Raw genomic sequence first — 24,428 nt, 5'->3', positions numbered from 1 at the left:
TCAGATTGGATGTTAGGAAGAAGTTGTTCCCCATGAGGGTGGTGAGACACTGGCACAGGTTGCCCATGGAGGTGGTGGAAGCCTCATCCCTGGAGGGTTTTAAGGCCAGGCTGGATGTGGCTGTGAGCAATAAAATAACACAGCATAAATAGGAGGTGCTTCAAAAGCCTGCCTCACAGAGCCACAGGATTTTGGTGTGTAAAGATGTCAAAAGCTCCCCCAAAACGTTGTGGAAGGAAAAACCCCCTGACAGAGCAGCCCACTGAGGAAAAGCTTTGCATGTTTATTGTTTTCTGGTAGTCATGTCCTCAGGTGTGTGTTTCAGTTCCCAACCAGCTCTACAATTTACCCTGCAGATTTCTTCCCTGGAGAAAAAAGAAGAGAAAGCTCTTGGGAAAGAAAAGCTCGAGAAGGTAGCAGAATCCCGAGCAGGCTGGGCTGTTATTGCTTAATTAAGATAGTGAAATGCTCAGGGTTGGAGCAGTGGAGGCTGGGAGCTTACACTTGGCATTTCCTGCCTGGTTCTGCCCTTCCTGCAGGAGCCGTGCCCCCTTGTGGGCAGAGGGTCAGCCCAGACACCACTGATCTGCCCTGAGGGCTCGGGGCACGGGGCGAGACACACAGCTGACCCCAGACAGATGCCTCCTCTGACTGCTGGCTTTGCAGTTCCTCTTCAGATGCACCATGCTTTGTGCACCTCAGTTAGGTCTCTTCTGTGGGTCGTGGGGAGGATGAAGTGAAGCAGCAAGCCTAAGACTCCTGAAGAGACGATACTGGACGGTCAGCACAGCAAGAACAGCGTGGAACCAGTCCCTGCAGCTGTGTCCAATCCATCTGTGCTAGCACCTTCATAAAACCAGGAAACTGCCTTGAAGGAAGCACTGCATCAAAGTCTGCTTGTGACAAGCAGAAGAGGTCACAACTTGCTGGATCTAAATAAGCATCCTGTGAACCAGAAGCATCTTTGCTGTGTGGATCTCTGCACTGAACTCCTTATTGGCAGGCTCTTAACCTTTGGCCATGGAAATACTCAAACAGCTCTGACTATTTTCAGGGCCTTACAAGCCTACTTCTCCTTTTGTGTAATGCTGCATTGGTCCATCCCAACCACAACAGTCACCTGCATGCTGTCCTCACCCTTGCCTTGAATGGATTCTGTTGCTTATTAAAACTGGTCACTTCAAAGCACAAACATGGAAGTCACGTGGCTGGTGAACATCCACTCCCCATGGCCGTGACAGCAGAGCCCCAAACAGGGGACAGCTCCACTGGAGTCACAAAGACTGAGACTATCAATTGCACTCAGTGTGAACACAAGGTGAGGAATACCACATGATCTGATACCTTCTGACTGTCAAACACAGGGTGATAGTCTTCTGCCTCCCTTCAGTATTGACAGCATGTTAATTTTCACACACAAGACAGGAGCAAATGAACTGTTGGTCCAAAGCAGGTAGCAGGCTGATCAACAAGTGGTCTCTCATTAGAAGTGCAAGATAAAACCCAAGCACATTAAAGCAGAGTCTGATAGAGGGAGGGGAGGCTACTACACTCTGTTACATAAAAGGAGGACAGAGAAAGGGCACCCAGAGTGCAACACAAGGAGACAGGAAGGAAGATGGCAAGGCAAGAGAAGGGAGGAAGTCTGTGCTAACAATACTTCTAGCTGAGACATCAGCGTAAGGCGTGACAAGCTAAGCCCTGTGTGGTCTAGATTCACACAGCACACCTTAGTATCTCCTGCAGCAGGTTCTGTCTCACAGGAAAAAGAGCCCCCAGATCCTCCCTTGGATCACTCCAAGGAGAAGGGCTTCTTCTACCTGCATTTGTTCCTCGTACCTCAGGACACAGCAGGGGCTCCGTATCACTGTGGATGCATCTGTCTGCTCTGTTGCTCTGGATGTACACAACCTGAGACTGGAGTATGCAGTAACCTGCCTTCTGGGTGCTGACCCTCCTGGCAGACTCCAGGGATATTCTCTCCACTTTCACTGGGTGGAATCTTCACCTGACTTCTCTTGCAATGAGGAACTACAGAGCACATCAAATAAGACTTGAAACACGAGGAGCTGGTATGAGACAACAGGCTTCTGACTCAGCGACTCCTGCGTCCTTGCAGCTCCCCACAGGGGGATTCAGCACTTGAGATACCTGAGAACTGTGAAGTATTACAATGTTCACCTGCTGCAGCTGACTAACACAAATAAAAATGTTAAAGTCAGTTTTGTTGGAAGGGTTATGCCCTCTGCTCTCTTGTTCCAGAACAAACTGTACACAAACCACATTAGCTTTGTGTCAGGAATAAATTTGGGTAGAATCTCAAGCCCTCCACTGAATCATCCCTGCAGAGATGGCCCATCTTCTCAGCAAGGAGCAGCCTAAGAGAAGGAAAAGAAGAGATGCTGTATCGCTCGAGGACAACGTGACAACAAAGGCATTAAAAGGAGCAATGATGAGTTACCTTTCTTTGGCTAAGAGAACAGACATCCCCACCAGCTTGGCAAACTCATCGGCTGTGAGAGAGCCCTTCTCAGACACCTGTCAGAAACCAAACACACAAATGAGCTGTGCCATTGGAAGAGCAGGAAGGGCTCTCAGGTACCGAGTCAGGCTGGGCCTTGGGAAGTGGCAAAGTGGTTTAGCAAATCCCTTGGAGAGACAACTAGTTGGCAAAGTACAACTAATAGTATTTCCTCTTAAAAATACTCATTCCTGTCTCCTGGGAGAACTGCCAGGGATGAAAGAAGGAACTCAGGAAAGAGTTAAACCTGAAGAAAAGAAAAGGAATGAATCATGTGGTGCTCTTTCCTTCAGATTGTTGCCAAAGCTGCCCTGAGCCAGAAGGAAAACCAGAGCAGCTCAGAGAGCAGCAAACCCTCACAAGCAGGATCTGCACAGCCCAGCTCAGCAAAGTGATGCTGCGTTCAGCAAAGCCCACAGGAAGCAGCAGGAATGGAATGGAATGGAATGGAATGGAATGGAATGGAATGGAATGGAATGGAATCAACCAGGTTGGAAGAGACCTTCAAGATCATCACGTCCAACCCATCAACCAATCCAACACCACCTAAACAACTAACCCATGGCACCCAGCACCCCATCAAGTCTCCTTAACCTGCTTAGGGCAGGTCACCAATCAGAAAGTTATTAAAGTCATCTCAGGCAGGAGTGGAGACTTTTTTAGTTTAATAGGATTTAACTACCCCCCTTGCCTGCAGAAAAGTCCCCAGGCCTTAGTACACTGGGTACAATGGCCTAGTCATGAGGTCTGTGGTGACAGGTTAGACTTGATGATCTTTGAGGTCTCTTCCAGCCTTGGTGATACTGTGATACTCCACTCCAGGTTATGCCATACTAGAGGCATCAAGAGAAGCCAGCAGCACATTCCATTGACACAAAAAAGAGCTTCAGTCTTGGGGGCCAAAATGTTGACCCCACTGTCTCAGCCATGCCAGTTAACACATGCCACAACGAGCCCTCCCCACACAGGCTGGGCATGGGGAAGCTCCCAAGAGTGCACAAGCATGTAATTCATCACTGCACTCAATTTCCCATATCAGCATGCTTTATTACCCCACAACTCAGTCACTTTTCCATTTCTCCACAGCTTCAGGTTCCTGCAAGCTCGTGCATGCAGCTGGAGCTGCCACTTCCCGGTCCCCACAGGCCTGCTCTGCACTCTGCTCACTCTCAGCAGTAATCTTTTTACAGAAACTCAGATTAGATTACTCCTGACCTGAGATTTTATGAAGCTCAGTGACACAGCTGAGTAATGGCAGTCTGCTACACAATCCAGTATGCACATGGGTGGTGAATCTCTCCTTCCCAAGCCACTGCTCTCATCAAGGGTGGCTTAGGGTTCCTTTGCTTTCCATGGCATTTCCTGGCTGCACCAGCTATTCAAACCACATCTCTCTCCTGCCTGAAACCCTCTGACTTCCTTCTGCTTCTCCTTAGAAGTTTCATGTTACTGTACATTAAGCACAAGGTATTCTGGGCCATGAGTCTGACCTCATCTTCCCTTTCCCTCCTAATTCAAAGCCTCTCCCTTACATGTTTCTGTGAAAATGAAAGAAAAAAAGGCATTGTGGTAATAGATAGACTGGGGACTAACCTGCTGGAGAGCAGCAAAGGGGAAAAGCACCTGGGGTCCTAGTGGATGGAAGGATGATGATGAGCCAGCAATGTGCTCTTGTGGCCAAGAAGGCCAAGGCCATTCTGGGGTGAATTAGAAGGGCTGTGGTTAGTAGGTCAAGAGAGGTTCTCCTCCCCCTCCACTCTGCCCTGGTGAGGCTGCATCTCTAATACTGTGTCCAGTTCTGGGCCCCTCAGTTCAAGAAGGACCTCAGGGAACTGCTTGAGAGAGTCCAGCACAGAGCCACAAAAATGATGAAGGGAGTGGAAGATCTTCCTTATGAGGAGAGACTGAGGGGACTGAGGGCTCTGTAGCTTGGAGAGGAGGAGACTGAGGGTGACCTCATGAATGTTAATAAAGATGTGCAGGGTGAGTGCTGAGAGGCTGGAGCCAGGCTCTGCTCAGCAATGCCCAGGGACAGGACAAGGGGCAATGGTAGAAGTTGAGGAAGTTGAGTTCCTCCATGGAAAGATGAGGAAAAATGTTTCCCCTGTGAGGGTGACAGAGCCCTGGAACAGGCTGCCCAGGGGGGTTGTGGAGTCTCCCTCTCTGGAGATATCCAAGACCCACCTGGATGAGCTCCTGTGTGATCTGGTATAGGTGATCCTGCTCAGACAGGAGGGTTGGACTGGATGATCTCTCTTGATCCCTTCCAACCCTTAACAGTGTGTGATAAATCCACCATCTGCTGCTTGCTGCACTTGACCTCGTTTGTTACCAAGAAAGGGTCTTTGCTTTCATTTCAAAGAGATAAACACTGTCACTGAGAGCAACAACTTCATGAGCAAACAAAAACCATCACAAAACAGAGGGACTAGGTATTTCTCTGTGACTGTCAGAAAGTGAACTGAGAGGATTAATATGCAAAGATTGCAGTCCTGGTAACCTAGGATGGGACCTTTCAGATGGCTAAATACATTTGTCTTAGCTAAAAAGCTTTGTGATGAGAGAAAGCTATCTAGTACCAGTCATGCAAACAGCACTGCAGAGTTCACCTCATGCATCAAGAGAGCAAGTGCCTGCAAGACTTTTTTTGGCTGCTTAAGCCAAAGTCCTCTCTGACTTTGATGTTTAACTTTGGATACACTGCATTGGCCTTCACTCAACTTAATGAAAGCCAAAAACCAACAACATCCCACTGGGAAAGACACAGGAAAATGCATCAGATGATGGGGTAGTGAGGCTTTAAGGAGTTCAGAGGTAGCAAGACACAAAGGTTGACCACACTGAGCAATTCATGCTAGTTCTTTTCCTGATAAAGCTAACTCAACTCTAAACACACTGCTCTCCCACCGAGCCCCTGTGCAACAGCAGGCTCAGGACATGTTACTCACACAATGTGCTATTTCATGAGGTGAACTCAAACCAAACAATTGCCTGTATCAACACTCAAGAGCTACTTTGACTGCTTTCAAGCACACTGTGGTAGAGTGTCTGGAGTCCACTTCTGTTAAATGCAGTCCTTAATACACGCCACGGATTTCATTCCACAGTACAAAGGAGCAGGAGAAAGGCTGAAGGGTTAACAAGGTTTGGAAAGGGATGGAAAAGTGATGTGTTGCTTCAGGAGCAAGCAATCACTGAGATGATTGCCTGCACAGCACTTTGAAGATGAAAAGTGCTGTTTAGCTATTAACTGTGAGAAGACTTCCAAATGGAACATTCTGTATTTCAAAAGCTCACAAGGAAATCCTGCACCTCAAGTTTCAATACTCATGTGTTTAAACCACCCCAGCAGAGTCAGAGCACTTAAAGAAATGCAGGACACTTACTGTCTCTAAGGCAGAAGCTACCATTTCCTCTTCATTATGAGACTGGAGCTCAATCACCATCACACCACTGTCAAATATCCGAAGCCTAAAGTCAAGAGAGAGTCAAAGGAACTGAAACCGCTGTGTGCATCACCTGTGGCTGCACTCCCAGTGCACCCACCCCTACATCCCCACTGTACCAGTGGGGAAATGAACCCCCCCAATCTCTGTAACATGAACTTAACACTAAAAGCATCCTCAAAACCTGAAGAGATTGCAAAGAGCAGGGCATATGGTTGGGATTAGTGAAACAGTTTTCCCAGTCTGAAAATAAACGGAAGTGAAAAGACCATTGTCTTCCCAGCAAAGTGAACCAGGGGCATATGTGCAGGTACAGGGCATACAGCAGCAGCCTGTGAGCATCCTTTGCTTAGGGAAAACCCACCAAGCCAAGCCAAGCCAAACCAAACCAAACCAAACCAAACCCCCTAGTGCAGGGAAGATACTAAGGCATCCAAGCACCAGGGTCTGACTCGTGAGGGCCATCTTCCCTGAATGCATCTGTGAAGCTCTCACCTCAAGGGTAACTTCAGAGACTCCAGCATCCTGCAGGCATTTACTAAATCTTCTGGTGACAGCAACTGTTAAAATAGCAAAATACATTGATTCACAGCTTGCCTTTCAAGAACAGACCACAAGACCAAAGCAGTTTGGGTAATGACAGGGACAAAATACAGCAGGCTACACAGCAGCCTTCATTTTCTTCTTTTGTACTGTGGAGTCCATTTTCTTGGCTCCTGTGCTCCCTTCTGTACCATTTCTGTGTGTTCCACAATAATCCTCCTTGCCCTCCTTACAGAAAGAATGGACACATCTTGTAAATAAACCCCAAAACAACAAACCAAACCAAACAACAACAAAGCCAAACAGCAACAAAAAAGAACACCAAAAACCCCCACCCACAGCCCAAGCCTTTCAGCAGTGTTTAGTATTCTCTGTCCTTTCCATTTTCTTTCCAGATGGGGATGGATTTTCTTTCACAGAGTCTGGTAAAAGAAGCATCCAGTACAACAGCTCAGAGGATACCTCAGCCTTGCATGGAAGAAGGAAAAAGGGAAAGGGCAGAACTCCCTTATCTTAATGAAGATATCTTACACACTTCACACTGCTAGAGAGGCAGAGTGAGCAATTGGTAGGGAACATTTTGCCTCTTCTTCTTCTTTGGCCTCCTCAGCACTGAAGTGCCTTTTCTAGAAGGTTTTACAGAGCCCATGTCTCACCTCCAGTCCTCGTGCACGGTTCACCAGGCAGTACACTTCTGTCAGAGACATGATCCCTCCTCGCTCCTGTATCAAGCACAAGCCTGGTCAGAGAAGCAGCATTAGCCCAGCAGGCAGGAGTAGCTCAGCTTGCATTTGAGGGACTGAACAGGTGAACAGGAGTGAAATGACAAAGTGGAAACAGGAAGAAACTGAAGAAATGAAGACTCTCCCCAGGCCATACCAAGTCTTTCTAGCACAAGAGGTAAGCTGTTACACCTGCCTCTCATCATTGTAAAATGCAAACCAGTGACTGCTTTGACTTTAAAGCAGAGGATAAAAACCACAGCACCAAGGAATTTCAGTGTATTAAGTCTATCCATTTGTTGCTTTTCCTTTGCAGGCATGCTCAGTGTTCCATGCTGAGCAGAGTTCTGCCTGCTTTGCACAGACACACTGCACTATCTGTGCTCTTTAGCAGACACCTACTCCTCTAAGTTACAACATGGAAGCTCGTTTTACTGGGGATCCTGAGCTAGGTAATAGCTTCAGCTACATCAAAACACAAGATGTTGTTAGGGGCAGTAATCTGTGCAATAACTCTTCACGGAAAGAGTTGTTGGCCACTGGGGTGTGCTGCCCAGGAAGGTGGTGGAGTCACCAGCAAGAGGGGATTGGATGTGGCACTTGGAGCCATGGTTTAGTTAGTCCTGAGGTGTTGGGTGAGAGGTTGGACTTGATGAACTCTGAGGTCTGTTCCAACCTTATTGACTCAAGCAGCTCTGTGCTGTATTTGCCAAAGGACTGACTAGGTCTATTTTCCAAGTCACTGTTGTTTCCCTCTTGCTTTAAAGCAGCAACACCCTGCAGCAAGGGCTGAATACAGGGCTCCTCAAATAGAAGGGAGACTGCTAGGATGATTTTCTAAGTGTGATTGCTTCTTACAAATTACAATTTGAGGTCTCGTTGCTCCAAAGGACAATTCCTGCACAGATTAACAACTTTCCTGGTCAGAGAGAGGATTTCTCTTCCTTCCACAGCCACTGAACACGAAGCTGTGCAGCTAGGTCAGGCTTTAAGAACAGTCACAACACCTCAGGCGAAGCACAATGTCCACCACAATTCAGCACCACAGGCAGAACACACTTGGGCAAAGTTGGCTACCTTACCTCTAATGGTGTCTGCAGTATCCCAGCTAGTTGCTTTGCCAGCTGCATGTGGTACTGGGTGCCAGATCCATATGTTTCCCTTGTAACTGGGTTAGCTATACCCATACTCAGTAGATAGGACTTGAATCTGATAGTCTAAACAAAGCAATCCATGTGAGAGTACATCAGGGAGGCAATGATTCTGCCTTTCACAAGCCTTTGACTTTATGACTACAAGACAGTTTTGGTGAATAAGTGCATTCAATTTGCTACCACTGAAGGCAATGGCTAGCAAAGCCAAGGCAACACTTAACACAACTCATCTGTGACCAGTGGAGGTTAGAGACAGCAAAACCCCCCAAACACAAAGGCAGCAAAACCTTTGCTTTTAAGAAAGGGTCAAAGGAAAGCCAACACTAAAGAAGTGAGTCACTGTTACTTGATGGAGATTAGAACACAAACAAAGCCAGCCAGCAGGTGCCCTGTAGTAAGACTACATGTACCAAACAGACAACTTTCTTTTGCATAGGAACATTTCTGTGGGCTTTAAATCCAAAAGTCATTTACCTCATCTTCAGTGATGTCACCTTGTTTCTCTTTAATTTTATTGGCTATTGACTTGGATAATTCCACCATTTCCTTAGCCTGCCAAGGAAGACACAGAGATGGTCAGACACTCAGCCCAGCAGAAAACCAAGCAAACCCCACTAAGGCTGAGGAAACAAGCAGAAGTCTGCTGGGATAAGGGACAGGTCATACCTTCTCCATCAGTTTGCTCAGATCTTCAAAAGCCTGCAATGAAATGCAGACACAGGAGATCAGTGTAAGCACAGCATTCAGCTTCATGGGTACAGTCAGCTGCCCTTGTTCACCTACCCAAGCTGTTCCTAAGAGCTGCTCTCCCTTTAGGTTAGTGTGTTACAACGTGAGAGAGCAGAGAGTTTCATACTAGGTCTTAAAATCAAAATGATAATATCCATAAAGAACAAAGAGTAAAGAAAAGAAGCAATCAATCACAGGTGCTCCCAGTATGTGAACCAGTTAAAAATGATCTATGAAGTCTATATGATAGGAAGGAACAATGAGATACTGAGGACCAGGGAAGATTAAACTGCCCCAGTGACCTAAAAGCTGGTGGAAGGTTTCTCAGTGGTGATGGGAGGTCTCCTTCCAACAGTTAACCCTCACACAAGCATATCCATTGTTTCTGGCCAGCAGCAAGCCAGCCATAAAGCTACAGAATACAGCATAAACCAGGCTGGAAAAGACCTTTGAGATCATCCAGTCCAACCTCTCACCCAACACCATCCAATCAACTCAACCATGGCACCAAGTGCCTCAGCCAGTCTCTTCCTAAACACCTCCAAGGATGCCGACTCCACCACCTCCCTGGGCAGCACATTCCCATGGCCAATCTCTCTTTCTGGTAAGAACTACTTCCTAACATCCAGCCTAAACCTCCCCTGACACAGCTTGAGACTGTGTCCTCTTGTTCTGGTGCTGCTTGCCTGGGAGAAGAGACCAACTCCCTCCTGGCTACAACCTCCCTTCAGGGAGGTGGAGAGAGCAAGAAGGTCTCCCCTGAGCCTCCTCTTCTCCAGGCTAAGCAACCCCAGCTCCCTCAGCCTCTCCTCACAGGGCTGTGCTCCAGACCCCTCCCCAGCTTTGTTGCCCTTCTCTGGACACCTTCCAGCACCTCAACATCTTTCCTAACCTGAGGAGCCCAGAACTGGACACAGGACTCAAGGTGTGGCCTAACCAGTGCAGTGTACAGGGGCAGAATGACCTCCCTGCTCCTGCTGGCCACACTGCTCCTGATGCAGGCCAGGATGCCATTGGCCTTCTTGGCCACCTGGGCACACTGCTGGCTCATGTTCAGCCTACTCTCAACCAGTACCCCCAGGTCCCTTTCTGCCTGGCTGCTCTCAGCCACTCTGACCCCAGCCTGTAGCACTGTAGCATAAACCTACAGAAGTAGCTTGATTGGCCCTTGGGATGTGCTGCCCAGGGAGGTGGTGGAGTCACCATCCCTGGATGAGAAGCCTGGATGAGGCACTTGGTGCCATGGTTTAGTTGATTAGATGGTGCTGGGTGAGAGGTTGGACTTCATGATCTCAAAGGACTTTTCCAACCTGGTTAACTCTATTCTATTCTATTCTACTCTACAAGTACTCCTCCTGAGAAGCCAATTTTAATCAACAGTTAGTAGGAAATAGTCATTTCAAGGGAGCAAGGCAGAGGGTGCAAGGCTTTCACTTGTATGCTTAACTGCAGAGACAGAATCTCTGCAAGTGTGTGGCAGCATCCTTCATGTCAGTGCTGCACACACAGGGACAGTGGTGCTGCCATGATAAACAAAGAGAGTTAAAAGAATTACTAGGGTCCAGGAGACAAAGAATCAGACTTAAGCACATTAGACACAAAGTAGATCAAAAGCCTCCTCTGTTGGACCCACACCCTGCAGTACCTGCTGGAGCACGGGAGAATGGCACTGAACAAAAGCAGCTCTCATTTCTCCTGTACTCAGCAATACACATCCAGGCATCCCCACCTGCTCCTCTCAAGTAGGCTGCAACATGCCTAGGTGGTCAACCCTTTCCAACAGCCTTTTTGGAACTGAATTTCACCTGACAGCACCAGCAACCCCTCCAGCATGAAGCAGCTCTTCAGAACAGCTCATCTTGCCTTCAGCTTCCAGCCTTTGCCTCTGTGTGATCCCTAGCTCACTCTAAGACCCCACTAGAAAGACACATTGGAGCAGAATGTGCACAGGAGACCCAATTGTTCCTCTCTACATTTAGAAGCCTCACTTAGAAGCTTACTGGTCTGAGATTCAACACTCAAAGAAGAGAAAGCAGAAGCCTCCAGGAGGAGACAAGGCTTCTTTTTCATCTGAAGCCCTCCCAGTGGTGTCTGTTTCTCCACTGTCTGGAAGAGTTTAGCCTCAACACTTGGCACCTAAGTCAGGCACCCAAAATAAAGTTGGCTGAAGTTAGGCCCAAGGAGAGAAAAGAAAACATACTGCCATGTAACAACAAACACTGCACCACTAGCAGAACAAAAGATTTGCTCTGGGCTCTTTATTCTGACTTCCTAATCTGCCATGCTCAATAACTCACAATAGATGTCCCAATCTCTAGTGCAAATCAAAGGCCTTCTGCTATACTTGTCCATGACATCAACAAAAAGTTTTCCACAAGGCCCTTCCCAGCTTATTTCTCAGCTCTGGAAGGGCCATGAAAACATCACTCATCGAAAGAGGCCTTGACTGAGCTCAGTAAACAGCAGGCTGTGGCTAACTCCTCCTCTGCCTGACTCACCCAGGGCAAGCCTGGAAACAAAGGGGAATGTGCACACACCTAACAGGAACTTCCTCAGATAAACAAAAGGCTACAGAACTGGCTCCTTATCAGCAGGGAACAGCAGCTGCAGGAAGCCTTTTCCTGGAAGCCAGGGCACCATTTTTCAAACCCAGCCATGGACAACATTTGGAGCAGGAGGCAGGCAGGGTTTTACAAGCTGGGGTTTTCCTCCCTCCACACAGCACACAGGAGTGGATTTCTTTTACTCTCTGACAAAGCTACTGAAGGAAAAAATAACCAAACAATACCTTTTGAACTATACAGGCATGCATGTAGCCACAATGCCCTTGGAACTACACACAGAAAGAACTTCATTCATTACACTCCTCATCAGGAGAGGAGGCAGCTTTGAATGCTGCCAGTATCGGTAACAGCACCCAGCCTGCAGAGGGCCTGTGATTCCCTGAGGCACGAGAGCAGTGCATCACACAGCCACAGGCTGGTTTGGGTTGGAAGGCACCTTCTAGTCATCTGGTCCAATCCCCCTGCAGATGTTCCCAGCAGGAGCACCTTTGACTGGAGCAGGCTGCTCAGAGCCCCCTGAAGCCTGACACTGAGTAAGTGAGAAACCCTCTGAACTCTCTGGCTGCACTCAGAGTTACAGTCAACAGCTCCATGTCCAGATGGAGACCAGGCTGTCAAGTGGTGACCCTCAGGGGCTGGCACTGGGACCAGGGCTTTTTAACATCTTTGTCAGTGCCAGGGACAGTGGCACTGAGTGCACCCTCAGCAGCTCTGGGGCTGACAGCGAGCTGTGTGGTCTGGCAACATGCATCCATCCATACATCCATCCAGAGGGCCCTGCACAGGCTGCAGAGCTGGGCCCAAGGCAACCTCATGAAGTTCAACAAGGCCAAGTGCAAGGTCCTACACCTGGGTAGGGGTGATCCCAGGCACAAATATAGGCTGGGTGAGGAATGGCTCAAGAGCAGTCTCGAGGAGAAGGACTTGGGGATGTCAGCTGATGAAAAACTCAACAGGAGCTGGTAATGTGCACTTGCAGCCCAGAAGGCAAACCATGTCCTGGGCTGCAGCAAAGGAAGTGTGACCAGCAGGATGAGGGAGGTGATTCTCCCCCTTCACTCTGCTCTTGTGAGACCCCATCTGGAGTACTGTGCTCATTTCTGGGGCTCCCAGCACAGGAGGGACACCAAACAGCTGCAGTGTGTTCAGAGGAGGGCCATGAAGATGATCAGAGGGCTGGAGCTGCTCCCATATGGGGACAGGCTACAACAGCTGGGGCTGTTCAGCTTGGAGAAAAGAAGGCTCTGGAGAGACCTTACAGTGACCTTCCAGTACCTGAAGGGGCCTACAAGAAAGTCATGAGAGAACTTCTCATGAGGGCTTGCAGTGATAGGATGAGAGGGATGGATTTAAGCTTGAGAAGGGCAGATTTAGACTGGATACTGGAAGGAAGCTCTTTCCAGTGAGGGTGGTGAGACACTGCAACAGGTTGCACAGGGAGGCTGTGGATATCCCCTCCCTAGAGGTGTTCAAGGCCAGGCTGGATGAGGCCTTGAGCAACCTGGTATAGTGGAAGGTGTCCCTGCCCATGGCAGTGGGGGTAGAACTAGATGACCTTTAAGGTCCCTTCCAATCCAAACCATGCCATGAATCCATGAAATTCTTGTTATGGTTAACTTTTCCCTGGACAAAGCCTCTGTGTCCTCTTGTTCTGGTGCTGGCTGCCTGGGAGAAGAGACCAACCCCCACCTGGTACAACCTCCCTTCAGGGAGTTGGAAAGAGCAAGAAGGTCTCCCCTGAGCCTCCTCTTCTCCAGGCTAAGCAACCCCAGCTCCCTCAGCCTCTCCTCACAGGGCTGTGCTCCAGACCCCTCCCCAGCTTTGTTGCCCTTCTCTGGACACCTTCCAGCAACTCAACATCTTTCCTAAACTGAGGGGTCCAGAACTGGACACAGGACTCAAGGTGTGGCCTGAGCAGTGCTGAGCACAGGGCAGAATGACCTCCCTGCTCCTGCTGGCCACACTGCTCCTGATGCAGGCCAGGATGCCATTGGCCTTCTTGGCCACCTGGGCACACTGCTGGCTCATGTTCAGCCTACTCTCAACCAGTACCCCCAGGTCCCTTTCTGCCTTAGGTCCCTTGCTGCTTCCTGGGCCACAGAACATTTTACTGCAATTATAAGTCAAAATCTAATGATTAAAAAATGAGTATTTAGAAGATGAAAAGCTAACTTCACCAGCTGTGTGCAGGCAGAGGGCTTAGTGTGTTCTTCTTAACATACATCAGCTTTTCAATTGAAATAAAGATTAGATGTCAAAGGAAAACAGAGAAAAGGAAAGAGAAGGAACCCTCCCAGCCCAAACTTGTAGATGTCTTTGTCTGCAGACACCTTTGTGCTCTGCTTCCCCTGATGCAAAGTCACTGAGCTCAGACTTCTAATTGTACCAAGTTAGATTTCAGCAGTGCAGACTGCTAGTGCCAAGCAGCAGCCTTCCTGAGAGGAACTGCTGAAACAAGGACCTCTGCATCTCTGGAAGAGCCAGTTCAGGTAAATGACTGCCACTCACACACTCTTCATCAGCTCAAACTTCTCAGCAGAACAATCAACAGTCTCACCAGCCCTTGCAGAGTGGGAATGAATGGAGAGGGCTCAGGTGGTTGACCTTGAGGCCTCAGCAGTATTTACCTCAGAAATGTTTTTGTCAGTCTCTTTTCTTTTCTCCTCTAATTTCCTTTCGATTCCCACAATTCCCACTGCCCTTATTCTTCCTGCCTGCAAAAGAAAATACAGGAAGGGATCAAAATAGGAAATGGTTAAGTTTTCTCATCCTCCTCACTGTGAAAAAACTTAGGTTAGAAGGCAGGAAACATTACCCCACAGAGCTGAAATCATAACTGCAGTATTTCTTACATTCCTTCTTAACCCAGTGTGAAAACCTCAGACACAGAGTGAGCACAAAGCATTGCAACTCTGCTGAGGCACTCAGATAACAGAAGTACTCCAGGGAAGCTACTGACACCAAGATGCATTCCAGCTCATCTCAGCTAAAGCCTCCCCCATACTACTGCTGTTGAAATGCAGGATGAGGGAGTGTATCCACACACCACAGACACAAGAGATGCAGCCTGAAGAGACAGGCACAGAAACACAGTGCTAAGTGAGGTCTAACTTACCTTGCTGAGGAGTACCAGAAGGGAAGTGAAGGTGAACTTTTTGCCTGATGCCAAAGGTGTTTTGGTACCTGGTATGTGTGCCAGCCCTCAAAGCTTAGCACTGGTGTGTAAGATGTGATGTGACTTAAGCACAGAAGTAAGGCACCTTCATTAAGTGACTGCTGACACAAGGTACAGGCTTCCCCATGAGTCCAAATGCAACTACAAAGGATGCCACATTTGACTTGACATGGAATAATGCCTAAATCACCCATTTCATTCATAGGGTACTGTGTGCTTGATGCATTCAGATCCTCAACACAGTCATTTACAGCAACAACCTCTGTGTTTGCCAGGGCTGTACAGAAGTATGCAGACAGATAAAGAAGGCAGTCTCACATGACAGAGATTCTCCTGACAGCTCTCTGTTTAGAACAGACATTTAAACCAATGTTTGATTCAAATAGGCTCCACAGAGGCTCCAAAGCCATACAAAAGTAGAATGTTATGTATGACTTGCAGGCACACAAAAAAGCCCTGAAATGGCAGGATCAAAAACCTTTCAGCCTCATCATTCAGCTGTCAGGGTGAAGGAAATGATATGCAAGTGTGTATTTATGCTTCATAAGTACACAAGCATTTGTGTGTGTCTGACTACATAAAAGAATGAGCTCAGCATCAACTATTCAAGTCCAAACACACTCAAAGAGAGAGGCCACAGAACTGTGTATCAGGGAAAACTGGGAAGGGAAAACTAACTGAAGGCAGTGCAGAAATGGGCAAAGCTGAACTCCCTCCCGTGCCCACGGTGCTGGTTAGAGGCAGGCCAGGTTCAGCACAGGGGGCAGTAAGGAGGGTAAAGCTGAGACTGCACACAGCCCCTGCTCAGGAGCTCTGCACATACCTGTGGCTCCTTGGTAACCTGAATGGTGTGGCCAGCAGGCATGCTCTCCCACCGCCTCTGGGTCATTTCCTCCGACAGCCGTCTATAGAACTGCAAGATGAAAGAAGGGCAGCAGATGTTTCACAGACTCTGCAGGGTGCCTCTGGGTACTTTGAGCCTCCTGTTGGTCGATGAAGTAAGCTTCCCTCTGTGACAGAGCAGCACCCCAGTACAGCAGCATGCATTATCTGGCAATTCTTAATGGCCAGCCTTCAAAACTGCATGTGGTAGAGGAGCAGCCATGGAGCTACCACTCAAACTCACAGGAATACTTCTTCAGGACACTCACAACGTTCCAGAGCGTGCTGCAGGTAAAAATGGCAAGGCTTGCAGGCTTTTAGAAGGAAGGGAAGCTGAACAACCCAATCACTCTCTGCTAATTCACAATATAAAGACAACACAGCTGGATTACATGTATCTGCTTATGGCTAACACCAGAAGGTGGCATTGGTTAATTACTGAACATGTGTGCATCAGTATCTCCAAGGGTGGAAGAGACCTGGGCTCTTCTCCCAGGCAACCAGCACCAGAACAAGGGGACACAGTCTCAAGCTGTGCCAGGGGAAGTTTAGGCTCAAGGTGAGGAGCAAGTTCTTCACTGAGAGAATTGTTAGCCACTGGAATGTGCTGCCCAGGGAGGTGGTGGAGTCACCATCCCTGGAGGTGCTCAAGAGGGGATTGGATGTGGTTTAGTCATGAGGTCTGTGGTGACAGGCTGGACTCAATGATCTTTGAGGTCTCTTCCACCCTTGGTGATGCTGTGATCCTTGCTAACTACTGCAGATTGGAAAGCTGATTTTCTGCAGCACACAGCTACAGCTTGCTGTCAGGGTCAGAGCTCTCAGTCTCTTCAAGCGAGGATCTTGCACTGTGGAGCTCCTTCACCAAGTACAATTTCTGGGGTGTAGGATAAGCCTCCTTCTAAGAATACACTGCTTTCTGGTTGTTTTAGACTGCTCAAAGCCTTTGAGATTTACTGTAAGTAAAAAAAAATGGAGGTTTCTAAACCACAGAAGCAAAACAAAGCTTGAAGAGAACAAAAAGTGATCAGAGGTAAAATCAGAGAGCAAGGTGCTTGATTGCCCTTCAGCAGAGGGTTAGCTAAAATGAAACACCTTTTGCTCTCTTCATCAGTTAAAGGATCTCAGAGATGTCATTTAGGAAATCCCTCTGTTGAGTTTAAGCACAGAAGCACAAGAAGATATGAAATCCTCTAAAATAAGGACAAAGCCTAATAATGCCTCTTGATGTTTCCAGGCCTCTGCCTGCATGAGTTAACTGAACTGTATAACCCTGAAGGCTCCCAGTGTTTCTCTGCAAGAAAAGGATGCTTTGGAAAAGCTCCACCTCAAAAGTCAACAGGGAAAGGCCATGGAAAATCATCATTAGCAGAGAGAGAGGAGAGAAGCATGTCTGAACATCTGACCTGCTGGGCTTGCCTGGCACCAAACTTACCTCAATCTGGCCATGCTCTTTGAAAGACAGTTTGATGTAGGAATATTTGCTGCTCTGGAATGGCCCAGGCTCTTTGCTTGAAGGAGCAGGATGGAGATGAACTACTATTTTGGCACTAGGAGAAAGTTAAAGAGAAGAGGCAGCTTTCTGTAACACACCACAAAAAAAGGCAGCCTGCCATCCAAGTTCACTCTTGAATCAAAACCTCTACAAACTTTACCTCACATCAGGACCAAAGTGCATCAAATAATGCTTTACCTCTGTGCACCAACAGCTCGGTACTTCGACTCACTGCTGTGGCAGACCTTACACTGAAACTCCTGTATGCTCCAAACCAGCAACATCTCACACATACAGAAGGTAGCCACCACTGGTTCTCAGGAAATCAGAGTCACATGTTTAACAGCTCAAGCAGTCATTTCTGAAACATCTTTCAGTCAAGATTAAAACCTGTGAGGACAGACTGAGGGAGTTGGGGCTGTTCAGTCTGCAGAAGAGAAGGCTCAGAGGTGACCCAGTTGTGGCCTTCCAGTATCTGAAGGGGGCTACAAGAAGGCTGGGGAGGGACTTCTCAGGTAGTGATAGGACTAGGGGGAATGGAATGAAGCTGGAGGTGGGGAGATTCAGGCTGGAGGTGAGGAGGAAGTTCTTCCCCATGAGAGTGGTGAAGCCCTGGAATGGGTTGTCCAGGGAGGTGGTTGAGGCCCCATCCCTGGAGGTGTTTCAGCCCAGGCTGGATGAGGCTCTGGCCAGCCTGATCTAGTGTGAGGTGTCCCTGCCCATGGCAGGGGGCTTGGAACTGGATGATCCTTGGGGTCCCTTCCAACCCTGATACTGTGATACTAATCATCCAGCAGTCATTCCACACAGCTTTTGCCTTGCAGCAATTACTGCCACAATGCACTGCCTCTGTCACAGACAAGGGCTCAATCTTGTGTTTAATCTATCACACTTGTCATGTGAATTTGTCCAAACCCAACACTCAAAGGTAGCATGCATGGAAATAGGAGTCCAGGATGACACCTACCCCCAAAACAAACCTTCAGACAGCAGTATTTCAGGAGCACAGACTGCCATCACAGTATGACAGCAAGTCTGCCATTCCCACTTCATTCTACTGATAACTTTTCCTCATGGAACTCCATTTACTTGGCACCTCCAGGCTCTGAAGAAAAGGACCTGGGGGTCCAGGTAGACAACAGGATGACCATGAGCTGGCAGTGTGTCCTCATGGCCAAGGCCAGTGGCATCCTGGGACACATTAAGAGGAGTGTGGCCAGTAGGTTGAGGAGTTTCTCTTCCACCTTTACTCTGCATTGGTGAGGCCTCACCTGGAATACTGTGTGCAGTTCTGGGCACCTTAGCTCAAGAAGGACAAAGAACTACTGGGGAAAGTCCAGTGCAGAGCCACCAAGATGATTAAGGAACTGGAACATCTGTAGTATGAGGAAAGTTTGAGAGAGTTGGGTCTGTTCTGCTTGGGGAAGAGAAGGCTGAGAGGAGCTCTTACTAAAGCTTACAAGTATCTAAGGTGTAGGTGCCAGGAAGATAGGGGCAGACTCTTCTCAGTGATCCCCAGGGACAGGACAAGAGGTAATGGGCCTGAATTTGAACACAGTAAGTTCCATCTAAACATGAGAAGAAACTTCTTTGCTTTGAGGGTGGCAGAGCACTGGAGCAGGCTGCCCAGAGGTGGTGGAGTCTGCATCTCTGGAGACTTTCAAGGCCCACCTGGATGTGTTCCTGTGTGATCTGCTTTAGCTGATCCTGCTCTGGCAGGGGGCTTAGACTTGGCCTTCAGAAGTCCATTCCAACTCCTCCTATTCTGTATTTAAATGGTTTAGCTGATTGGCTCTGGATGCCTCCAGCATACAACCTTACATGTCTGTCTGTAGGGTGCAAGCAGATGTCAGCTCTCTATCTTCCTCCAGCTAAGAGAGCTTTCCCTCTTTTTCTTGTGCAACTTCTTTATGTACATGAGCACCACTGAATCAGTTATTCAAGTGAGCAGAAACACCTGAGCTCCTTGGAGCCATGGCTAGCATTGCCATGCTCTAAATCAATCACATGCTCCTGACAAGCTCTGTCCCATGGGATGTGGCAGAATTTCCATTCCCAAACAGTTCTGTGGCACAAAGCACTACAATTAGCTTTCAAACCCAGGCTCAGCAAAATTCCTTTGTCATTTATGACTAATGGAATGCCAGTGGCAAGCTAGGACACACACCTGCTTCGGGATTACAAGACAGCTACTCAACACACAGCATCGAGCCCCACTTTGCCACGACTCCCTTGCACACCTGACCTCAGGGAAGGAAAGCAGGTCCTTGTGGCTGCCAGTCTGGAAACTTAAGATTGTAAATGGAGCCTGTGATGAATTGCTATTTATCTTGGGTACCTCACAGAACATCACAGGCAAAGCATCCATCTGAAAAAGACAATGGCTATCAGCTCACCTTTTTCCTATGCCAGCTGCTTGCTCTTCAATAAAGATGACCTGGGACAGAGGTATAGCAATACAGCACTCCTGCAGGAATCAAATCAAAGACAAGTGTCATTAAAGCCATACCTGAGTTCCCTTCCTCCATTTCACAAGCAGCACAGATTTCTCCAGGTGCTGCCTGAGGCACTCCCCATGAAACATGACCACAGCAATCTAGCAAAGAGAAACACCAGTAGAAATCCACTGCAAAGCTGAAACTGAGTTGTGGCTAGTCAAAAAACCCCAAACTTAAGTGTCCATGAGTCAGCTTTAGACACCTTGAGCTAGATTCACAGAAGGACTTGGGAACTAAACACATCTTTAGTATCTAAGTTCAAAATTCAAACATGAAACTTTCCACTACTGGTTTACCCCTGCAGGTACCCAGCACTGGCTCTTAACATTTCTACACTGATGTCACTTTGGAAGCTAAGGCAAAGTCACCAGTCACATGCTGAATGTCTGAGAAAATAGCCTATCCTCTGAGTGGAACAGGAATTTATCTGTCCTACAGCCAAGGACTTAATCCAGCAGCTGAGGCAACTCAGCATACACTTACTGGACTGTGCTCCAGGCAAAGCTGAGCATGAAACAAGACTGTATCCAGCTGGGGGAGACTAGCCTACCCAGGATAAACTCCTCCTATATGCACTTGAGACAGAAATTGCTCAAGGGGGTGACAACTCTTTCTTCCCAGAGAGATTGGCCATTGGGATGTGCTGCCCAGGGAGGTGGTGGAGTCACCATCACTGGAGGTGTTTAGGAAGAGCCTGGATGAGGCCCTTGGTGCCATGGTTTAGTTAAGTCATGAGGTGTTGGGTGATAGGTTGAACATGATGATCTCTGAGGTCTTTTCCAACCTCACTGATTCTCTGAGTCTATGACTGCAAGCATCTATTTAGATGTCTGGTCCTGTTTTGGTGAACATCACCACACAACAGCCTGGTGAGAGTCACCCAGGCACAGGTTACATTCCCTCTTGGAAGCTCTCTCTCCCATCTGCTATGAAGCTGGGCCTACCACCACGTTACCACAAACAGGGCCATGGGTCCCTCTCAACCCCTGCTACCAAAACTGTTCCTCTGCACAGAACAACTAAATACTCATTCCATTGGAAATTAGGGAAGCACACATGCAGGAACTCCACCTAATGAGTAAATATCTCACTGGGAAAAACCCCATGGATTGTACTTCCTGTCCTAAAAACTCAGTGAGTGATCTGGACTCCCCCATGGCTCCAAATGCCACAGATGCTGCACAGAACAGCTCCTGTTTGTAAAATGCCCACACAGCCCCAGACAGGCTGAAATACAGGTCAAAGGGGGTTCCTTAAACAAAAAATATCTAGTCTTGGAAATGACAGAAGAGTCTCTCCACAGAGGATGCACACTGTCAAAAGGATTGGCTCTTTCAGTTCACAGCCAGGATGTTATGAACTCCTTTTAAGTGCAAGAATGTAGAGCCACCCCCTCCTGGTGAGAGGAGCAAGAGGAAGGCATACAAGACCAGAAACACTCAGGAAAATGTTGTGAGTTTGTGTGGACTTGGGTTTTTGCTGATGTCCCATGCTCACATTGTACATGCTTTTATGATGCAAAATGGCATGCACAGCTGTGCTGGGGGGGGTTGCTTGCTTTGCTTATCTGTAGTTTCAAGTGCAGATGGTATGTAACAACAGAAGGAGAAGAGAAGAGGAGAGGAGGAGGCTCAGGGGAGACCTTCTTGTTCTCTACTACTCCCTGAAGGGAGGCTGTAGCCAGGTGGGGGTTGGTCTCTTCTCCCAGGCAACCAGCATCAGAACAAGAGGACACAGTCTCAGGCTGTGCCAGGCTAGGAAGAAATTCATCCCTGAAAAAGAGAGATTGGCCCTTGGAATGTCCTGCCCAGGGAGGTGGAGGTGCTTAGGAAGAGACTGGATGGGGTGCTTGGTGCCATGGTTTAGTTGATTAGATGGTGTTGGGTGAGAGGTTGGACTTGATGATCTTGAAGGTCTTTTCCAACCTGCTCTATTCTACTCTATTCTACTCTGTTCTACTCTATTCTACTGCCAAATGGTAGTCTGGGACTATATGGTGGGAGCAAAAATCAGAGAACCTTGACTTGAAAACAGTGAGGAAGAAAAAGTCTTTCTAGACAAGGAGCATGGCAGAGGAGTTCACATTATGATTTACCTGGCACCTTCAGCTTCAGTCTCTAAAGCAGTGTTCTTTAGTGCATGGGATCAGACTCTTGTCTCCTTTCTTTTTGTGTGCCATGGAAAGGGAAAGTTTATAGGATTCATTCCTTACCCCTTCTATCTCTACATTACATAGACCAAGGTGAAGGATCATTCCTGGACATTCTTTTCACTGTGAGCAAACAAATGTACTGTACTTGTAACACAAAACACACAGAGAGGAAAGAAAAACCTCCTCTCGTGTGCAGTCTTACCTGTTGTTTGTCATGGAGTTAACAGCTGAATGACATACAAGAAAACAAAAAGTGGGACTTACATGATTCCTCTGATCCCTCCAGATCAGCCTGTGTGTGCTAAGCAGTAACACTCCACTGTCAAATTTCACCTGAACAGGAGAAAAAGAAAGCACATCAACAACAAATGCAGCTAGCAAGCTGCATGCATGCTGGCCTTGGAAACACTACACATCCCCACAACACAGAAAGCAGACTCAAGCAGCCAGTGTTTTAAGAGCACTGTTGGTTTGTTTGCTTGTTTTTCAGAAAACACAAGAAATGAAGCTTAGGGGAAACTGAAGGAAAAGAGTAGAAAACTTCCTTTTTGTTTTTCCTGGGTAACTGTCCCCCAGGAATCCTGAAGGCTCCTCCTTCTGTGTGTCAGGCAAGACACAAACATTCTTAATGTTTTAAACAGTTTGGGGTTTTTTGCTTGAGAACTCTACTTGCTGACAAAGAAAGGAAAAGATATGCAGAAAGAGAATCTAACAAGGACATGCTATGCAGTCTGTAATCTTCCAGCCTATCACATAGGAGTATTTCTTCTATCCACTTTACTGTTCACAGCATCAACAAGCCAACAAGTCTTTCTGTGAAGAACTTTCTCCTCACTTCTAGCCTAAACCTCCCCTGGCACAACTTGAGACTGTGTCCTCTTGTTCTGGTGCTGGTTGCCTGGGAGAAGAGACCAACCCCCACCTGGCTACAACCTCCCTTCAGGGAGTTGGAGACAGCAAGAAGGTCTCCCCTGAGCCTCCTCTTCTGCAGGCTAAGCAACCCCAGCTCCCTCAGCCTCTCCTCCCAGGGCTGTGCTGCAGACCCCTCCCCAGCTTTGTTGCCCTTCTCTGGACACCTTCCAGCAGCTCAACATCTTTCCTAAACTGAGGGGCCCAGAACTGACACAGGACTCAAGGTGTGGCCTGAGCAGTGCTGAGCACAGGGCACAATGCCCTCCCTGCTCCTGCTGGCCACTGTTGAAAAGTTCCTTTATTTATCAGCTGGCAATCAGTATGTGAAGAATGTGTCAGCAAACCGATCCCTACTTGTAAAACCTGAGGTGCACTTTCAGAGCTTTCTATGAGGCTGTGCAACTGCTGTGGTGTGGCAAAATGAAGTGATCAAGAGTTAGTCCAACAGAGAAAAGAAGCATGTGAGTATGTACGTCCAGAGAGAAAGGCAGGGCAAGAGAGCTTGTTCCACAAGCAGAACTAAAGAGCATGTCACAGCTACCAGTGTGACCCACACGTGAATTGTGTGACAGCATCCATCTTTTAACCGGGAGAGTGTACAGCACTGAGCCACAGCAAGACACACCAGGGGAGGCAGAAAAGACTGCAGGGTGAGAAAGAACAGGAAAAAATGTCAGCAAAGAAGTCCATGGAGGAGGTCTCCGGAGAAACAGGGTGAGGAAGAGGGCACAGAAAGAGAACAGACGACAAAGGAGGATGGTGCTAACCCTTTTTGAGTGGTGCCCAATGACAGGACAAGAGGTAATGGGCACAAGCTTGAAAACAGGAAGCTCCACGAGGAGGAACGTCTTTACACTGGTGGTGGCGGAGCCTCCGCACCCATTCGGAGCCTGCCCGGACGCCGTGCTCCGCACCCTGCCGCGCAGCCCGCTCCAGCCCCTGCCGCTGCGCGCCGGCGCGGCACGAGCTGTGCAGACGTCAGAGCCAGGAGCACAGCTGATTGGCTGCAGCGGCGCGGGGGCGTCCTTAGCCGCGGCACAGCCCCGGCAGCACACGTCAGGCTTCGTGACAGGGACCCCGGCCCTGGGGGGATGCCCACCCTGCCTCCCTCTGGCACACGCTGCCCCAAGCCGCCTTCTGCCTCACAAAGCCCGGAGCGTCTCACACAACCAAGCCCGGCCAGACCCAGGAGTAAAATAATTTCCCACAGACAATCGATGCTCCGCCTGCAGGGCAGGCCCCTCCACACCCCTCCTCACACCCCTCCTCACACGACACCACCCCCAGGCACATTCCCTGCCGCCCCCTCGGCGGGGTCCCGCGACGGTAGCTTATCCCCTTGCCGCCTCCCCTGCCCCAACCCTGGTCCGCCGGGCCCTACTAGGCTGCCAGGCCCCGCGCAGCGCCGCTCCCGTCACCTTCTCCTCCCCGTCGTAGAGGCGCACGCCACGCTGCTGCACCACCAGTGTCTCCCCCAGCTCCAGCAATCCGCTAGTCCACGCGAACCTGTCCATGGCGGACGCGCAGCCCCTCGCCCTCCCTCTCTGCCACCGGCAGACAGGGCCGCAGCCGCCTCTCCCCGCCCGCCGCCGCAGGGCAACCAGGCCCCATCCCCGGCCCCTCCGCGCCCTCTGG

General features: G+C 48.7%; 1 protein-coding gene across 1 annotated transcript; it reads right to left on the bottom strand.

Moving 5' to 3' along the window:
- Positions 1-1,797: 1,797 nt before the first annotated feature.
- VPS36 (vacuolar protein sorting 36 homolog) lies at positions 1,798-24,408 on the bottom strand. The gene is made up of 14 exons (XM_009908680.2): positions 24,212-24,408; positions 22,146-22,214; positions 19,628-19,698; positions 17,172-17,286; positions 15,678-15,767; positions 14,307-14,393; positions 9,053-9,085; positions 8,861-8,938; positions 8,315-8,449; positions 7,167-7,232; positions 6,463-6,527; positions 5,908-5,992; positions 2,462-2,538; positions 1,798-2,378 (listed from the first exon to the last, which is right to left on the bottom strand). Exons 1-14 carry the CDS (start codon positions 24,305-24,307, stop codon positions 2,285-2,287), a joined length of 1,161 nt encoding a protein of 386 aa, XP_009906982.2. The 5' UTR covers positions 24,308-24,408; the 3' UTR covers positions 1,798-2,284.
- Positions 24,409-24,428: the final 20 nt, after the last annotated feature.

This window comes from Dryobates pubescens, chromosome 7 (assembly GCF_014839835.1).
Source record: "Dryobates pubescens isolate bDryPub1 chromosome 7, bDryPub1.pri, whole genome shotgun sequence".
NCBI classification, from domain to species: Eukaryota; Metazoa; Chordata; class Aves; order Piciformes; family Picidae; genus Dryobates; species Dryobates pubescens.
The sequence above is the reverse complement of the archived record's forward strand: the minus strand, read 5'-3'. Positions and strand labels throughout refer to the sequence as shown.